This window comes from Pteropus medius, unplaced genomic scaffold (assembly GCF_902729225.1).
Source record: "Pteropus medius unplaced genomic scaffold, Ma_sr-lr_union100, whole genome shotgun sequence".
Taxonomy (NCBI): domain Eukaryota; kingdom Metazoa; phylum Chordata; class Mammalia; order Chiroptera; family Pteropodidae; genus Pteropus; species Pteropus medius.
Genome location: NW_024351729.1, coordinates 1,824,903 through 1,840,956, shown reverse-complemented (window position 1 = coordinate 1,840,956; position 16,054 = coordinate 1,824,903). Strand labels below are relative to the sequence as shown.

Here is a 16,054-nt window from a genome sequence, read left to right as displayed (position 1 = left end):
TCATCTTGCAAAATTAAAACTTTATACCCATTAAACAATAACTCCCATTTCTCCCTCTTCAGTGCCTGGCACCACCATTCTGTTTCTATGAGTTTGACTACTCCAGATACCTCGCATAAGTGGAATTATGCAGCATTTGTCTTACTGTGACTGACTTATTTCACTTAGCATAATGTTTCAAGGTTCATCCACGTTGTAGCATGTACCAAAATTTCATTCTTTTTTAAGACTGAATAATATTCCATTGTATGTATATATCACATTTTGTTCATCCATTCATATGTGGGTGTTTAGAGTTGGTTCTACCTTTCTTGTGAATAATACTACTATGAACATGGGTGTACAAATACCTCTTCGAGACCCTCCTTTTAATTCTTTTGATTATATACCCAGAAGTGGAATTGCTGCATCATATCATAATTCTATTTTTAATTTTTTGAATAATTTCCCTACTGTTTTCCATAGCAGCTATACCATTTTACATTCCCACCATCAACAGTGCACAAAGGTTTCAATTTTTCCGCTTCCTCACCAACACTTGTTATTTTCTGGGTTTTTGATGGTAGCCATCCTAATGGCTGTGAGGTGATAACTCATTGTGTTTTGATTTGCATTTCCCTAATGATTACTGATGTTGAACATCTTTTCATATGTTTGTTGGCCATTTGTATATTTTTGGAGAAATGTTTATTTAAGTCTTTTGCCCATTTTTTAACTGGGTTTTTGTTTTTTTGGTTATTGCCTTGTAGGAAGTCCTCTCGTTTCAATCTACCTTTTCTGGTAATGAGACCAGCATGTTTGCCAAAGAAAAGAAGGTTCTTTAGGGCCAATGAGAGAAGTATTTCTTTTCCAGAATTACAAATGTTATCAATAATCAAAGGAATATGAATAGAAGAGATTCAGACTGCTCCCTCCCCTCACTGACTAGAGTAAAGGCTGCTCTGAACTCCACATCTAAAGTAATTCAGTGGGAGGAAGATAGTGTTTTCAACAGATAATTCTGGAACAGTTGGATATTCATCCATATGCAAGAAAAAAGAAGGACTTGACTCTTACCTTGCATCTGTAGGGTAGGAGAAAATTCTCTTCTTCCCTCTTAGAGTCTTTGGCTGGGTCTGAAAGTTAAACTGACATAAGACAGATTAACAGGAGAAAGGCATACAAATTTTATTAAATTTTTACATGTACTTGGGAACCTGCACAAGAGAATGAATGGAGATCTGCAGAAATGATCAGAGCTGGAAGCTTTTATACCTTCTCGACAAACAAATTTATGAATAATTGACAAGACAGAGGGGTTTAGGCTAAGGATAGTAAATGGTAAAGTAACTAGGGAGATAAGGGTTAATTTAACAAAGTTTGTTTTTACAGATTTCTTGACCCCACATTCCTTTTGTCTAGTGGTAAGAATGTCTTCCTTTCTCCTGCTGTAGGGAGGGTACCTTTCACCTGGGAGTTTTATCTCCTGCTTTTAGGAAGAAAAGGAGGGTCAGAGTGCCCTTATATTTATTGTTTCTCAAGTGCATTAACTCAAAATAATCAGTATGCCAAAGAAGCATATCTTGGGGTGACAAGCCTCTGAACTCATTTACACCATATGCAATTCAAAATGTATTATGCACCTATATGTAAGTGCTAAACCTGTACCATTTCTGAAAGAAAATGAGAAAATCTTTGTGACTTTGGGTTAGCCAAGATTTATTTTAATGTAAAAAGCAACTCAAGAGAAGAATTGATAAATTAATCTTTCTTAAAATTAAACACTTTTCTTCTTTGAAAGACACTATAAAGAAAATGAAGAAGCCACAAATTAGGAGGAAATATTTGCAAAACAGAAGCTGATTATAGAACTTTAATCCGCTATACACAGAGAACTCTTACAACTTATTAATGAGAAGATAAACAACACAAGTGAAAAAATGAGAAATCTAGATTCTTCACCAAAGAAGATAGGTGAATGACCAGTAAGCACATGAAAAAATGCTCAGGATCTTTAATCATTAGGAAAATGCAAGTTAAAACCACAGTGAGATGTCACTGTGTATTCATTAGGATCACTAAAATTTAGAAGGTTGACAGTACCAACACCAAGTGTCAGTAAGCATGTGGAGCACCTACAACTCACACATTGTTAAACTTACTGTAAGACCCAGCTATCTCACTCCTAAGGATTTACCCAAGAAAAATGTATCTGTACTCATTTTATTCGTAATAGCTCCAGACTGGAAACAGCCTGAACTTTATTAACCATTGAATGAATAACAGATTGTGATGTATTCATACAATGGAATACTAGTCAACTATAAGAAGGATGAGCTGTTGATACATGAAACAAAATAGATAAATCTCAGAAGCATTATGAGCTCAGAAGCAAGTGAAAGAAGGTAGACACAAAGGAATACTTACTGTGTGCTTTTATTTTTGAAGAGGCAAACTGTTGGGACAGAAAACAAATCAGTTGCCAGGGTAGAGTTGAAGGAAAGAGAACTCTTGTTCTGTATCTTGATTAAGGAGGTAGTTATACAGCTGTATATAGTGATCAAACTTGTAGAACTGTGCACTTAAATAGTGAATTTTATCATATGTAAATTATACCTTCATAAAGCTAATTAAAATAAAATGGCATATCAAATTATATTAAACAGCTTGACTTACAGAAGTGGGCATTATATTTGCTGAAGGTACCCATTATACTATGCTGTTTATTGCTATTAATGAGTAATTTAATGGCAGTGTTGATGGATGCATTGCGTCTTTGTGGGAGAGTACAATAAACCTGAAGGGAAATGCGTCAGTTTATGTGGACAAGAAAACAGTTCCCCAGATGACCGATGGATGTTAGTGAACCTTAAACACTATCATGAGCATTTAGGATATCATGAAATAGCCACACTTGCTTCTTTAGTTACTATCTTTTCATTTTATTTAAATTGTTAATGTTTTTAAGAAATTACCAGAAAAGTCTTAAGATAAGGTTGCAGAAAGCACTCTTCTTAGACTAGCTCTAAACCTTTTACTGTAGATAAGAAGAAAACAATACTAGTGTCCATTTCTTTAAAGTGTTATTTTTTATATAATAATATGATCCTTCAGAATGGTGAAAATATTTTTAAAAATATTTCTGCGAAACTGCAGTATTCAGTGCAATAGACTGACTTGTTCTGGTCTATGTATTTTGTATTTCTGTTGGTTTGTTGTCAATCTGAACACTTCTGGAAAAGATTTACAGATATAGATATATAATGTATAAGCTGATTATTTAGAAAAATGTTCACAATTCATAGCAAAACAGAACTCTTAACTATGGTTGATTTAAACTACTTAAAAAGTCAAAGACCTAGTTAATAGGATAATAAAAATGGCTTATGCTGCTTGGTTTTAAAATAACACATGATATAACTTATTGTGTATTAATTTCTACCTTCTACTTCATTTAACCCCAAGGGTAAATGCCAAAACATATTTCCCATTTAAGCTTTAAAACAACAGAACACAGGTCTTTACTGGCAATGTTGTAGAACACCATAAAAATGGCAGTTATTTCATAAAGATCTGCACCTGTCTGCTTGTCCCCAGTCTCATTATGTGTCTTTTTCTTTCTATGACTTATGTCTTTTTGCTTTTTAAAGTGCTATCTATGGCAGACCATTAGCTCCTGAGAAGCGTGCTTCCTGCTCTATTCTCAGACACCTATCACAGAGCATTTCACAGGGTAGATATGATGAACGAATGAATGAATGAATGAATGAATGGATATGGTGCTATGCCTCTCCTGAGGTACAAGAATGAAAATCCAGCACCTGTTCTCAGGCAGTTCACAGTCTAGTGGAATAAACAATTATAGTACAGTTTAGTCAGTGATGCTGAAATAGAGGCTTACACAAATTATTGTGGGTGTCCAGAAAGTGATGGAAGAAGTCTAAAAGGCTTCATAGAAGACAAATCTGAGCAGAGAATAAAAGATGAGAATGAGTTGCTAAGTGGCAAAGGATATTCAAGAGAGAACAAAACACATATTCAAAGGACAAATGTTTGGAGAATGCAGAGCCAGGAACAAAGAATATGTTGTTAAAAAGATGGACCGAGGCATAATTTTTAATAGTTTAAATTTTTAATAGTTTATTTGTGCAAAAATTGATTTGAATCAGGTAGCACCAAACTGGAAGTGATTAGGAAGGCTCCACCGATAGAAGCTGGAGAAAGACTTTTATAGTGAAGGTGTAGAAGCAGAGCAAGTTGGCTGTTTATGATTGGTTGTCCTTAGGTTTTGATTTCTTAACCTTGAGGCATTACAGGCTTAGGTTTTGGTTTGTTTATAGGTTACTCAAGCATTAAAATCCCCTCAGTCTCATAGCTTCTTTGTTTACCAGTGTGTATGTATACTCATGTTAGTAGTTATCGTCAAATGGTTTTGCAGTATGGTTGTACCAGTTTACATTCACATACTAAGTTGCTCCACATTCTCACCAACACAGTTTTTTTTTTTTTCATTTTAGTCATTCCAGTGTATATAAAATACCATTGCATTATGATTTTAACTTGCATTTTCATGATGATTATAATGAGGTTGAGCACCAGTTCATCATGCATTGGCCATATGGGTACTCTTCCTTGTGAAGTGCCTGTTAATTATTCTTATTACTGTTAATTTATAAGAATTATTTATGTTTCTGGATATAAGCCCTATATCCAATATATGTACTACATGTATCTTCCTACCTGTTACTTGCCTTTTTTCTCTTAATGACATCATTTAGTGAATGGAAATTTTAATTTTAATGTAATTAAACTTATCTCTTTTTCCTTAATAGTTTAAGAAATACCTCCTACAAACTCTCAGAGTAAAACACATCACATACTAAGGCTTCAGATTTCTCAACAACATTGACTAAAAGGCAATGGGTCATTGTGTTCTATGTCAGGGATCATCAAGATCACCCCGGATTTGGTGATCCACAGATTCACAGGACTCGTGGCTAGGAATTAACACAATGAAAGAACACAAAGCAAAATCAGCTAAAGAAAAAGCACATGGGATGAAGTCTGAAGGAAACAAGATACAAGTTTCTAAGAGTTCTCTCCCGGTGGAATCACATAGGACTTGGTTAATTCCTCCAGCAGCTAGTTGAGACAACACATGTGAAGGCTTTCATTGTGGATTCGTTATGTAGGTACTCTGCCTAGAACATGAAATTCCAGCCTCCCCAAAGGAAAGCAGGTGTTGAATATTTCATTCTATAAATATGGTATATTGCTCTATTTAGGTCTTCATTAATTTCTCTCAGTAATATTTTCTAATCTTTATAGAGGATTTGCATTTGCACATCTTTTCATTGCATTTATTTCTAGTTGATGGGTTTCGATGCAGTTTTAAGTGTAGTTTAAAATTTTATTTTCTATTTGTTGATCTGTATAAATATAATTGAAATTAAATTTCGTATATTGCCCTTGTTTGCTAAACTTATTCTAATAGTTTTTGGATTTTTTACATATGTAATGATGTCATCTTTCCTTCTTCTCTCATTCCTTCTCTTCTTTCCTTTTGTCCCTCCCCTTCCCCCTTCCCTTCTTTATCCTTTGTACTACCTACCCCTCCCTCCCAACCCACCCAGCTTCCTAGACTAGCTAGTTCCTCCAAGCAAAAATTTAACATAGCAACTATCCTTGTCTTGTTCCCCACTCTCAGGAGGAAAGTTTTAAGAATACTAAAAATGTTGATTCCTGTAGGTTTTCTGTAGATATTCTTTAATAAGTATAGGAAATTTCTTCTTCTCCTGGTCAGCTAAGAGGTTTTATGTAATTATTATTTTGAATGACTTGGATTTTATTGTATTTTTTTCCTGCATCTATTGAGATGATATGATTTTTCTTATAACTTTATTAATGGGTTCATTACAATAATTAATTTTTAATAAGTTTTTAATTTAAAGAAATCTAAGTTAATTTATTTTCTCTTTCATGAGTACTGTTTTCTGAATCCTAAGAAACCTTTACCTACTCCCAAGTTCAGAAAAATCCTCCTGTGCTTTCTTCTAAAGCTTAGTTTTGTTTTGTTTTGTTTCATTAAGGTCTAGATCAATCTCAAGTTAATTTTTTATTTAAAAAAAACGGGTGGTCCAGGTTAATTTTTTCACATATTGTTACACAATTGTTCCAGCACAATTTGTTGAAAAGACTTTCTTCTTGTACATTGACTTGCATTGTTGCCTTTTGTCAAAATTAAATGATCATACAGACCAGGATCTATTTCAGGGACAATGAGTAATGGTTGAATATTGAACTAGTTTTGCATTCCTGAGATAAGCCCCATTTGGTCATGATGTATTATCCCTTTTATATATTGCTGGATTTGACTTACTAATATTTGTTTAGGATTTTTGCATTATGTTTAGGAGAGAAATTGGCCTATAATTTTTCTTGTAATTTTCATGTCAGGTTCTGGTAATTAGGTTATGCTAGGTTCATAAAATAAATTGGGAAGGGTTCCCCTTGTTTTTGTTTTTTTTTTTTTGTTTTTTTTTTTTTTTTGGAAGAGTTTGTGTAAATTTTTTTAACAGTGAAGCCATCTGGACCTTAAATTTTCTTTGTGAGGTTTGTAATTATCGATTAAATTTTCTTAATGGATATAGGACTATTCAGATATATTTTCTTCTTGAGTCAGTTTTGGCAATATATATTTTTCAAAGCATATTCACTTTCATTTAAATTGTCAAATTTTTGTTTGTTGTTCATGAGATCTTTTAATGTCTTTAGTACCTATAGTGATTGCTTTTTAACTAATGCTACTACCTCTTTTTTTCTTTCCCCAACCCACCATCCGCCATATACTTTATTTTTTCATTCTTTATATTTTCGGGTTCTTGACTGGTCATAATTCTTGTTGTGGAAAACAAGAGTCCACAGCAGGTACTCTGAGCAGAAAAAGATTTATTAAGGAGAATAGATAGGTCACAAGACCTTTGGGATACCTAAACGGAAACTTTTTTTAATTTTACCCATTTGAAAGGTAGAACTTAACATCAAAGGGAACTATCAAAATGTGGTGTCCAGAATATTGGGGGCAGCCATAAATGAGAGGTTTAGTTACAAACTCTTTTACTCTAACTTTAATATAGAACAGGAGTTTATTATTTTTGGTTTTTGATATCTATTGATTTAACTGTGTTATGTTTTTAATGGACTTCTTAAAAAATGATTGGACATACTGTTTTAGATTTTCTTTAGAAAATGAAAAAATTCGGTGACATACAATGTTTCTAACTGTATCATCCTTTAGTTTATTTTTTATTTTCTAAGCACCATTTGCCCTTGTAGAAAACCTTGTTTCTACTAAAATTGTTTTTTATACTCTTTCAAATAATTTGTTTTGACTTGTTTTGCACTAATTTCTCTTGTGCCTTGCAAATATTTAAAAATATCTTCTATTCAAATTAAGCAATTATTGCAATATAATGTGAACAAATAATTTATCTTTTCTCTTTGACTATAACGTGAAAACTACATTGAGCACTTCTTACGTGGTTCCTGTGTGGCTTGCTTAAACTTTTTTCTCAGTAGTATTTTTAGCAGTTTGAAGAATATTTTTAAGAAATAGTGAATTCAGTTTTTTAATGGAAGTTTTTAGAAATTTTCTAAGGTTACATTGTGAATCGGAGAAGAGTTGAGACTTATCTGTCTGTATAACCCTTCAGTCAACCCTGTGGCTTACATGGTAGAATTATTCTAATTTAATCTGTAGGCTTGTTAAATATTGTTTTTCTCTTGATAATGCAAGCCGGACTGTATCTTATTAGCATTCTGATAGATTTTTGAGGGGAGGGGCACAGGCAGTATCTTGAGTTTTCCTATAGTTTGAAATGCTTTTTGAGTGCAAGGACCAAGTTTATTTTTTATTGTCTCCCCAAAGTGTATGATGCATGGTCAGTAATAGATGTTAAGTAATGTTGTTGAATTAAGATGAGAATGTAAATCAGTCGACAAAAATAAAGGAAAAAGAAGTTGGCTCTTTGACATACAGGAGACAACTAATCTTTAAAGCATTAGGTAAATTGGTTAGGAAACTGACCAGTGTTCTACCAAGAAGTAGAAATGTGTTCACTAGGTGCAGGGTTGTACTCCTGCACATTTCTAGCTAAAGATCCAGGTCCTAATCGTTTATGAAAATTACAGAACAGTCTGTGCGTTCCCTTGTTAATGAACGAGCTATATTATATGATCTCCTTTAACAATCTTCCATTATCCCCTCTTTGATTCCTCTAACATGTGTCTCACTTCCTTGCCAAGGGAACCTGCCCCATCTATGCTCTCATTCCATGCTTTTCTGCCTCCTCCAGGAACTAATTGCATCAGCCATCTCCTTCTTTCAGTATTTTCAGTATTTTTCTACCTTCTTGAGTTAATGGCACATTTTCTTCTGCCGTTATTGTCAAAGCTTTCCTTCCCTTGACTTTTTTTCTCAAGCTACCATTCTTTGTCTTTCCCCGTGCCATCAAAATTACACAAACAAGTTTTTATTCACTTCTCTGTCACTTACACAGTGTCCTCTTTTCCATCTTTGTTCTTTTTGACTTTTGAGCCTTTGACATTCTTGACTACTGTTATAGCTTTGTATAGTAGAAAGAAAGTAGGTTTTGGCTTTGACAGGCTCGAGTTTGGATTCCTGCTCTGTGTGACCTTGGACAGATTCATATCAGAGTCTGTTTTCCTTATTTGTGAAATGCACATACATGTGAATGTACTTGCCTGACGGAAAGGTGCTTAATAAATATTCCTTCCCTGTTTTGCTTAGTTTCTGACACATTGCACTATCCTGTATTGCTATACCATTTATGAGGTGGGTAGTAGTGTTATCTTCATTTTACAAATGAGGAAACTAAGGAGTGGTGGAGCTGGGATTGTAGGAGTGGTGGAGCTGGGATTCCACCCCAGCGCTATCTGATTTCAGAGTCTAAACCCTAAGTTTCTGTGCTAAATTGCCAGCTACAGCTTCCCTGTGGTGTTAGTACACCAGTTTCTTTTTATATGATGTCAGTCGTATGAAAATATCTTTAATTGGTACAATTGACCCTTGAACAACATGAGTTTGAACTGCATAGGTCCACTTATATACAGATTTTTTTCCATAAATACTGTAAATGTATTTTCCTTACGATTTTCTTAATATTCTCTTTAGCTTACTTTATGGTAAGACTATAATATATAATACATATAACATGCAAAATAGGTTAACTGATTTGTCGGTAAGGCTTCTGGTCAACAGGAAGCTATTAGAAGTTAAGTTCTGGGAGAGTCAAAAGTTAACACGCAGATTTTCAGCTGCACGGTGGTTCAGCACTCTGAACTCTCATGTTGATCAAGGGCCAACTTATGAGATGTCAGAACCAGCGGAGCTTTTTGAATGAAATTTTCTTCCCATTTTACCTAGTGTGTGTATCTCTGTGTGACACAAGCACAGACGACTGGGTCACTTAAGTGGCCTTTTTAAATGAAATTAATTGGTAGCCAACCGAGGAAGTATACCAAGAGACAGAGTTTCGTATTTGGGGAATGCTAGATGGTACATAAAAGTGCCAAACCAAGAAATGTGAGGACAAAGGCAGATAACTGTAATACTCAGATATGTGATTGTGGGCTCACACAATGCATCACTGCTGGAAAGGAATCGTAGCTTCATTGGCTTTGCAGACTAGAAAAGAAAGTGGGAATGTTACTCCTTTAACTTCACCTTTTAGCATTGTGATGCAGTACTTCCAGGAGTAATATGGCATTCCTCTGGCTAGAGAAAATTAGTGATTTTGTTAGCAAAATGGACTCATTGTTGTACTTGCCTGTGGAAGGCGAGGCTCCTAGCCCAGTATGCAGACTGTTTCAGGGATGCCAGTATTCCTTTGGCTGACAGACAAAAGGGAGACAACATGGAGTAGGATTGCTCTCAGGGCATTATATGGGATCATGACTCTACAGCACCAAGGGCAGAAGAATGAGTTCCTATGAAGATGAACCCGATTCATAAAGACCTTAATCAGTTTTCTCTCTTTCTCATCTACTCTTCAGTAGCATTGTGGCTGTAGATTGTATACTGCTCTTTCCTGAACTTTCTCTGTACACTAACCATCTGTTTATGCTTTGACAACCTCTAGGTATGATGCTGCCCTATCCATTCTGTCTGTTCTCTGAATCTGTGTGCCAGACTTGAGGATGCTACAAAGAACCTTGAATCTTAATGTGGGGAATTCTTTCAACTCAAAAAGTATAATTTATACCTTTGAGACAAGAACTAAACAACATGCATAAACACTATATATTGCAGTTATAAAGGAAAGGGCACACATCAGATTTAATAGCAGCAGCTGTTGTGGTGCCACATGTTGGAACACTAGTAATAGCGTCTTCAAATTCAAAAGGAAACACTATAGCATTGTAGCCAAGGAGTTAGGCCTATAATTCTTACTTTATAGGCCTTGAATCATTTTTTCTCCTTACTTCTAGGGTAAGTGGATTTATTTATAGGTGGAGACTATAGTTAAGACACTTCTCTAGAGTCACAGAGTGGGAAGGGGGCACTATGGTATTTCTCCTGTATCTTCTTTATATTGTAAAGTGAAATGTTCTCTGATATATTAGTAGTTTCTAAGATGTGTATTAAGTTTACTTAAGTATAATTACTGTGTACCTAGTTGGGATCATAATTTATATCAGGCAAGCTACAAAATGTAGATTTATTATTTTAGTTGTAGGTATAAAACTTATGCCACTGATGGAATGATCTGCTTTCTTATTGTAATGGATTAGAAAACTTTTAGTGCTTTGGCAGGATTAGGAGAAGGCATAATCTCACTTTTATGAGACTATCATGTGAAAGTACTATTGAGCATATTTGAGTATGATTTATATCAAAACTCAGCTACTTTATTATAGACAATAAAGGAACTATTGGTCTAAAACTAGTAAAACCTTTTTCTCTAATAGGTAATTAATAAAATGTCTCCAACATCCCTGAAGATCGCATTAAGGCAACTCATGGCGGGATCTTCAAAGACTTTGCAAGAAGTGTTAACTATGGAATATCGTCTGGTTCAAGCTTGTGTGGTAAGATTTTTAAAAAAGCAGTAGTTTCTAGTTATGAATGTAATATATGTTTATTGTATAGCCTATAAAATATAGAAAGTTATAAGAAAATTAAAATTACCTGTAAATGTTACTAACAGGCTAGTTAGCTTAGGGTGTGTTGAAGTATTGCTTCCAGATTGTTACTAAGCCTTTATGAAAAAGCAGTTACATTTGTATATAAGTGTAAGATTGCTAACCTCATGTGGAATTCAAAATAGAAATTAACCACTTTTCAGGCATGGTCTCTGACCTTGGGCAAGAAGCATAAACTCTCTAAATCTGAATTCATCATTGGTAAAATGAGTGTGTGTGTATGTGTCTGTATACATATATATGTATACACACATATATAAAATGTACAAGTGGAAGTTATTAGTCTGTTACCTGTTTTAATCAATAGATTAACATTGAAAGTGCCATTGTAAATACACGTAAAATAGATAATTATCCAAAGATTATTGATTTCATGAAACATTTCATATTTTTGATTTCATGAAACATTTCAGAGTCATAGTGATTTCTTCCTCCAGATGATAAACTCTTTAAAAGCAAAATCATCCCTTTTGTGTTGTGTATAGAGGGCCCTTAGATTAATAAATTTATGACCTAAAGGAAATATTTTAATAGAAAGAACACATCCCTAATGGACTTTCATGACTTGAAGTAGTTATTAAGATATTCAAAGTAGTTCCTCTAACCATGACTAGAACTCTATTAGTCATATCTTACAGTCACACCCTGTAGGATATAAATGGTAGCTGAGGTCTCTTGTTCTGAGTAGATACTGTGCTAGGCACTTTATATGCATTCTCTCCATTAAATCTTACATTATCTTTAGAATGATAGGTACTATTATTGTTTCCATTTTACAGATAAAGAAGCTGTGGTATAGAGATGGTACAGAGGCATGGCATGTAAAACCAGGCAGTTTCACCACACGGCCTGCACACTTGACCACTGCCTGGTATACCTCACATAGCCCATGTTTTTCACTGTACATTTAGTGTACTGCCTAGATCGATTGATTCCCTCCTTCCTTCATTTTCTTAGCAAATATTTTAGCTATGTGCCAGGCACTGTCTTAAGTGTTACATTGTTGAAAGAATGACACTGTCCCATCCTTACAGAATTTATAGTCTACTAGACTACAAATAACAAGTAAACAAAATAAGTAAAATAATTACAAATTGTGGTTAGTGCTCTAAAAGCAATATATACTGGGTTGGTGATAGAAGAGAATGATGCAGGGATGGGAGGGAGTGGGGAGATAAAGGGAAACCTCCTTTTAAAAAGTTGGGCCGGGAAGACATCTTTGAGATGTCAGCTCACCTGTGACCTGAAGGTGAGAAATGAGTATATTGAGAAGCCTCTTGGATTTCAGCACGGAGTGATTTGGTTCACTTTGTTTAAGGTAATTATTGCCTGCTGAATGGAGGCGGGGTTGGGGGGGTTCAAGAGTGGATGTATAGACCAGATATGAGTTTATTGCAGTAATCCAGGTGCAAAATAGTAGTAGCTTAGATGAGGGTGGTGGCAATGGAGAGAAGTGAATGGATTTGAGATCAAAGTAGGCAATAGAATTAATAGACCTTGATGTTAGAAGTGAGGGAAAGAATACCTTTAGGAGTTGGAACTTAGAGTTGTAGGTTAGAGATTTAAATCGGAAAGATATTAGCACCAGCAACATGCCTGAAAACTACATACTGCAATTATAGAGGAAAGGACAAACATCAGATTTAGACAGCATGTAATGGGACCTCTTGTAGCAGCTGTTGTGGTGCCAGTCACACACGTGTTGGAACACTAGTAATAGCATCTTTAAATTCAAAAGGAAGTGACATAGCATTGTAGAGATTTATTTATTAACAAATAAGAGTACTCAGCATGTGCTGGGCACTATTAGAGGCACCAAGAATACATAAAAAAACAAAACAAAACAAAACAAAATTTCAACTCTAGTGGAACTTACTTTGTTATGGGGGAGATAGATTATAAACAGGTAAATTTGTAAAATATACTATAGTAAGTACTAAGGAGAAATAAAGTGGAAAGGGGGATGGATACAGGAAGAAGAGAGAGGGGGTTTGAACTTGTAGATGGGATGATCAGAGAAGACCTCACTGAGAAGGTGTTATTTAAGTAAAATCCTGAAAGAAGTGAGTGAGTGATCATCCAGGCAGAGGGCACCACAAGTAAAAGCTCAGATATGGGTGCATGCCTACCTGTTTTAGGAACCTCAGGGAGGCCTTGTGGATGGAGTAGAGTGGAGGGATGGTCAGTGAGTGAGAGAGAGATGAAGTCAGAGCTAACAGGGCAGGAAGGGCTGCACAGAGCACATGTGGCCTTGAAGGTCTTTATAAGACTTTGGCTTTTGTTCTGAGTACAGTAGAAAGCCACTGGATATTTTTGAGCAGAGGAGTCACATGATCTTATATTTTAACAGAATTCATAGCTGCTGATGTGTTGAGTACAGAATGGATAAGATCATTCAGAAGGAAAATAAGAGACTTCTGATCTTAGCCCTGAGGAGCACCAACATTTTGAAGTGGGGCAAAGGAGAAGTAGAAGAGGAAAAGGGCAGAAGTAGAAGAACCCGGGGAGTGCAGTGTGATAAAGGCAAGAGGAGTGTTTCAAGGAAGAGGGAGTGCTGCCGAAGCACTAGTAGATGAAGATAAAAGCATCCTATGCATTTGGCAACACTGAAGTTATGGATGATTTTGGCTAGTCGTTTCAGAGGAGATTGGGGCAGAAGTTATATAGTGTGGTAAGTTGGAGAGGAAATGAGTAAATGGAAGGTGAAGAAGTGGAGACTGTATATACAACTCTTCTTCAAACAGAAATAGGGTAGAAACTGGAACTGCGGAATCAAATGAGTTTCCTTTTTTATTTGGTAAGGTAGGAGATACTGGAACATGTTAATAAATGATTGAGAATGATCCAATAGAGAAAAAAGATTATGTTAATGATACTAATAATAGTTAACATTTATTGAACACTTACTGTCAGAAACTGCTAGATGTGGATCAAGATAATCCTATGATGGATGTATTGATACTGCCATTTCAGGAAACTGGGAGGTAGAGAAATTATTATCCCAAGGTCACATAGTTTCTATGCAGTAGAGCCAGGAGGTGAACCCTGAGGTTTGAACTGCATGTACTTAGCCACTAAATTTTACTGCCTGCATTGACGAAGCCAGGAGAAGAAAGAGAGATGGAAAACCTTCTCAAGCAAAGTCCTTGAGAAGGTAAGAGAGATGTTACTATGCAGGGGCAGTCTGGCCTTTGAAAGAAGGATGGTCCCTTCTTCTGTAGTCAGGAAAGGGAAGTCATGGTACAGATGGCGGTAGTTGAGCTGCAGGTGTTTCAGTGGTGGGAAAAAGAAAATGTTCACGTGTTAGGGCTCCTGTTTTTTTTAATGAAGTAGAAGGTTAAGTCATTAGCTGAAAATATAGTGAGAGTAGAGTTTGCTAGAGGTAAAGTTTGAGTTAGAAAACAGTTTAAATCATTATCTTGGGGAGTAGGGAAGAGAACCATGGGTAACTGAGCAGTTTTCCATGCCTATTTGAGATTTGTGATTATGGATTTTAAATTAAACAAGTCACAGTTGTATGATTTTTCTGCCCCAAAGATTGAGCTCCTCGAATGCAGCAGCAGGTAAATGGTAAGGTTCAGCTGGTGCTGGGATTTTGCCAGGACAGAATAAAGAAAAGGGCTTGAGGGGAGAGGAGGACATTTTCAAGGAAAAGTGACCACATTAATAGAATTCGGGAAACTGGGCTGGATGAAGAGCGAAGTGAACAGGTAGAAAGTCATAGGATCAGTGGAGCTCAGTAAGCTGAGGGATTTGCAGCAATGGAAATACTTGAGCACATAAGGAGAGTATGTTGTCAGAGTTGGTTCAATCTCTGATGTCATGGCTCAGGTTGTGGCCATGGGACTGGGAGGCCAGAGCAGGCTTGGAGAGAGATCACTGGGAATAAGGATGCCCAGAGAGTTCCCTTTTGTCTTGATTTTCTTTCAGGTATGCCATGACTTCCACGAAGGCGTCAGGGCAGGTAAGTGAGAGTTATTTCTTTCCTGGCTATTATGAAAATAGGATTTATGAGTATATACTATTAATCAAATATTATAGTTGTTTTATTAGTGAAAATTAGACATTTATAAAGATTGCAGTTTTTAAAAAAATATTACCAATTGGCATATAAGGAAAAATAAGTCTTTGAAATCACATCACCTGGTCACTGCTCCCGAATTATATGTAAGAGGTAATCCTGCTCCTGCAGTCACATGAACTGTCTCTACTAAGTGCAGTGTGAGCTTTTTTTGCTACTCATTTTGCTACTGAAGCCTTTGAAAGGTATCTTTATTCCCTTGCAAAGAACCTTCACACCCCCTACCCTCCTCTCTTGTACTGGCCTGGCAAAATCCCAGCAGTGTCAAACTCTCCCCTCTCCCTCTTTTCCTGTACCTGAACAGTTAAAACATTGACATTGAGAAAAACCATATGACATAATTCATAACATCTGCTAATGCTTTTATTAATTTTTTTGCTTACCTTCAAAGTCAGCATATTTAGAAAATGCAAGTGGTTTTTTTTTAATTCCTAGCAAATTTGGAATAATTTATTTTTATGTGTATGCCCATATCTCTATAAATAATAGCTCTTATTTCTCTTGTTTGAGTTCTTCTGCATGTATTTTGCTTATCTACTCTTCTTATAATTTTATTCGTCACTTCAATATAGTACAGACTGTGTATATATTTTATCTGAGTAAAAGGTTATGTTCTCTGAGCTTTAAGCTTCAATAAACTTTACTGGTTTTTGCTGTAAAATTTTCTTAATTTATGGCATACTGTAATATCAGAAATAAGCAGAGGGTTCACATCCTTTTAGAGGACACATGCAGTGGAGTCAGAGGAGACAACTATGTTTTATAGAGACC

The 16,054-nt window shown here is 35.5% G+C and overlaps 1 protein-coding gene across 10 annotated transcripts in view; it reads left to right on the top strand.

Annotated features, from left to right (window-relative positions):
• Window positions 1-16,054, top strand: part of HIBCH (3-hydroxyisobutyryl-CoA hydrolase) — an 81,545-nt gene that overhangs the window by 55,093 nt on the left and 10,398 nt on the right. For 5 of the 10 annotated variants that reach the window (XM_039844260.1, XM_039844262.1, XM_039844264.1 and 2 more), the window contains exons 11-12: window positions 10,969-11,083; window positions 14,438-14,442. In XM_039844260.1, the coding sequence (XP_039700194.1) occupies window positions 10,969-11,083; window positions 14,438-14,442 (120 nt within the window). Of the gene's footprint in view, window positions 1-10,968; window positions 11,089-14,437; window positions 14,448-15,132; window positions 15,167-16,054 lie in introns of all 10 variants that reach the window. The other 5 variants (XM_039844254.1, XM_039844259.1, XM_039844257.1 and 2 more) reach the window with 2 other exon arrangements.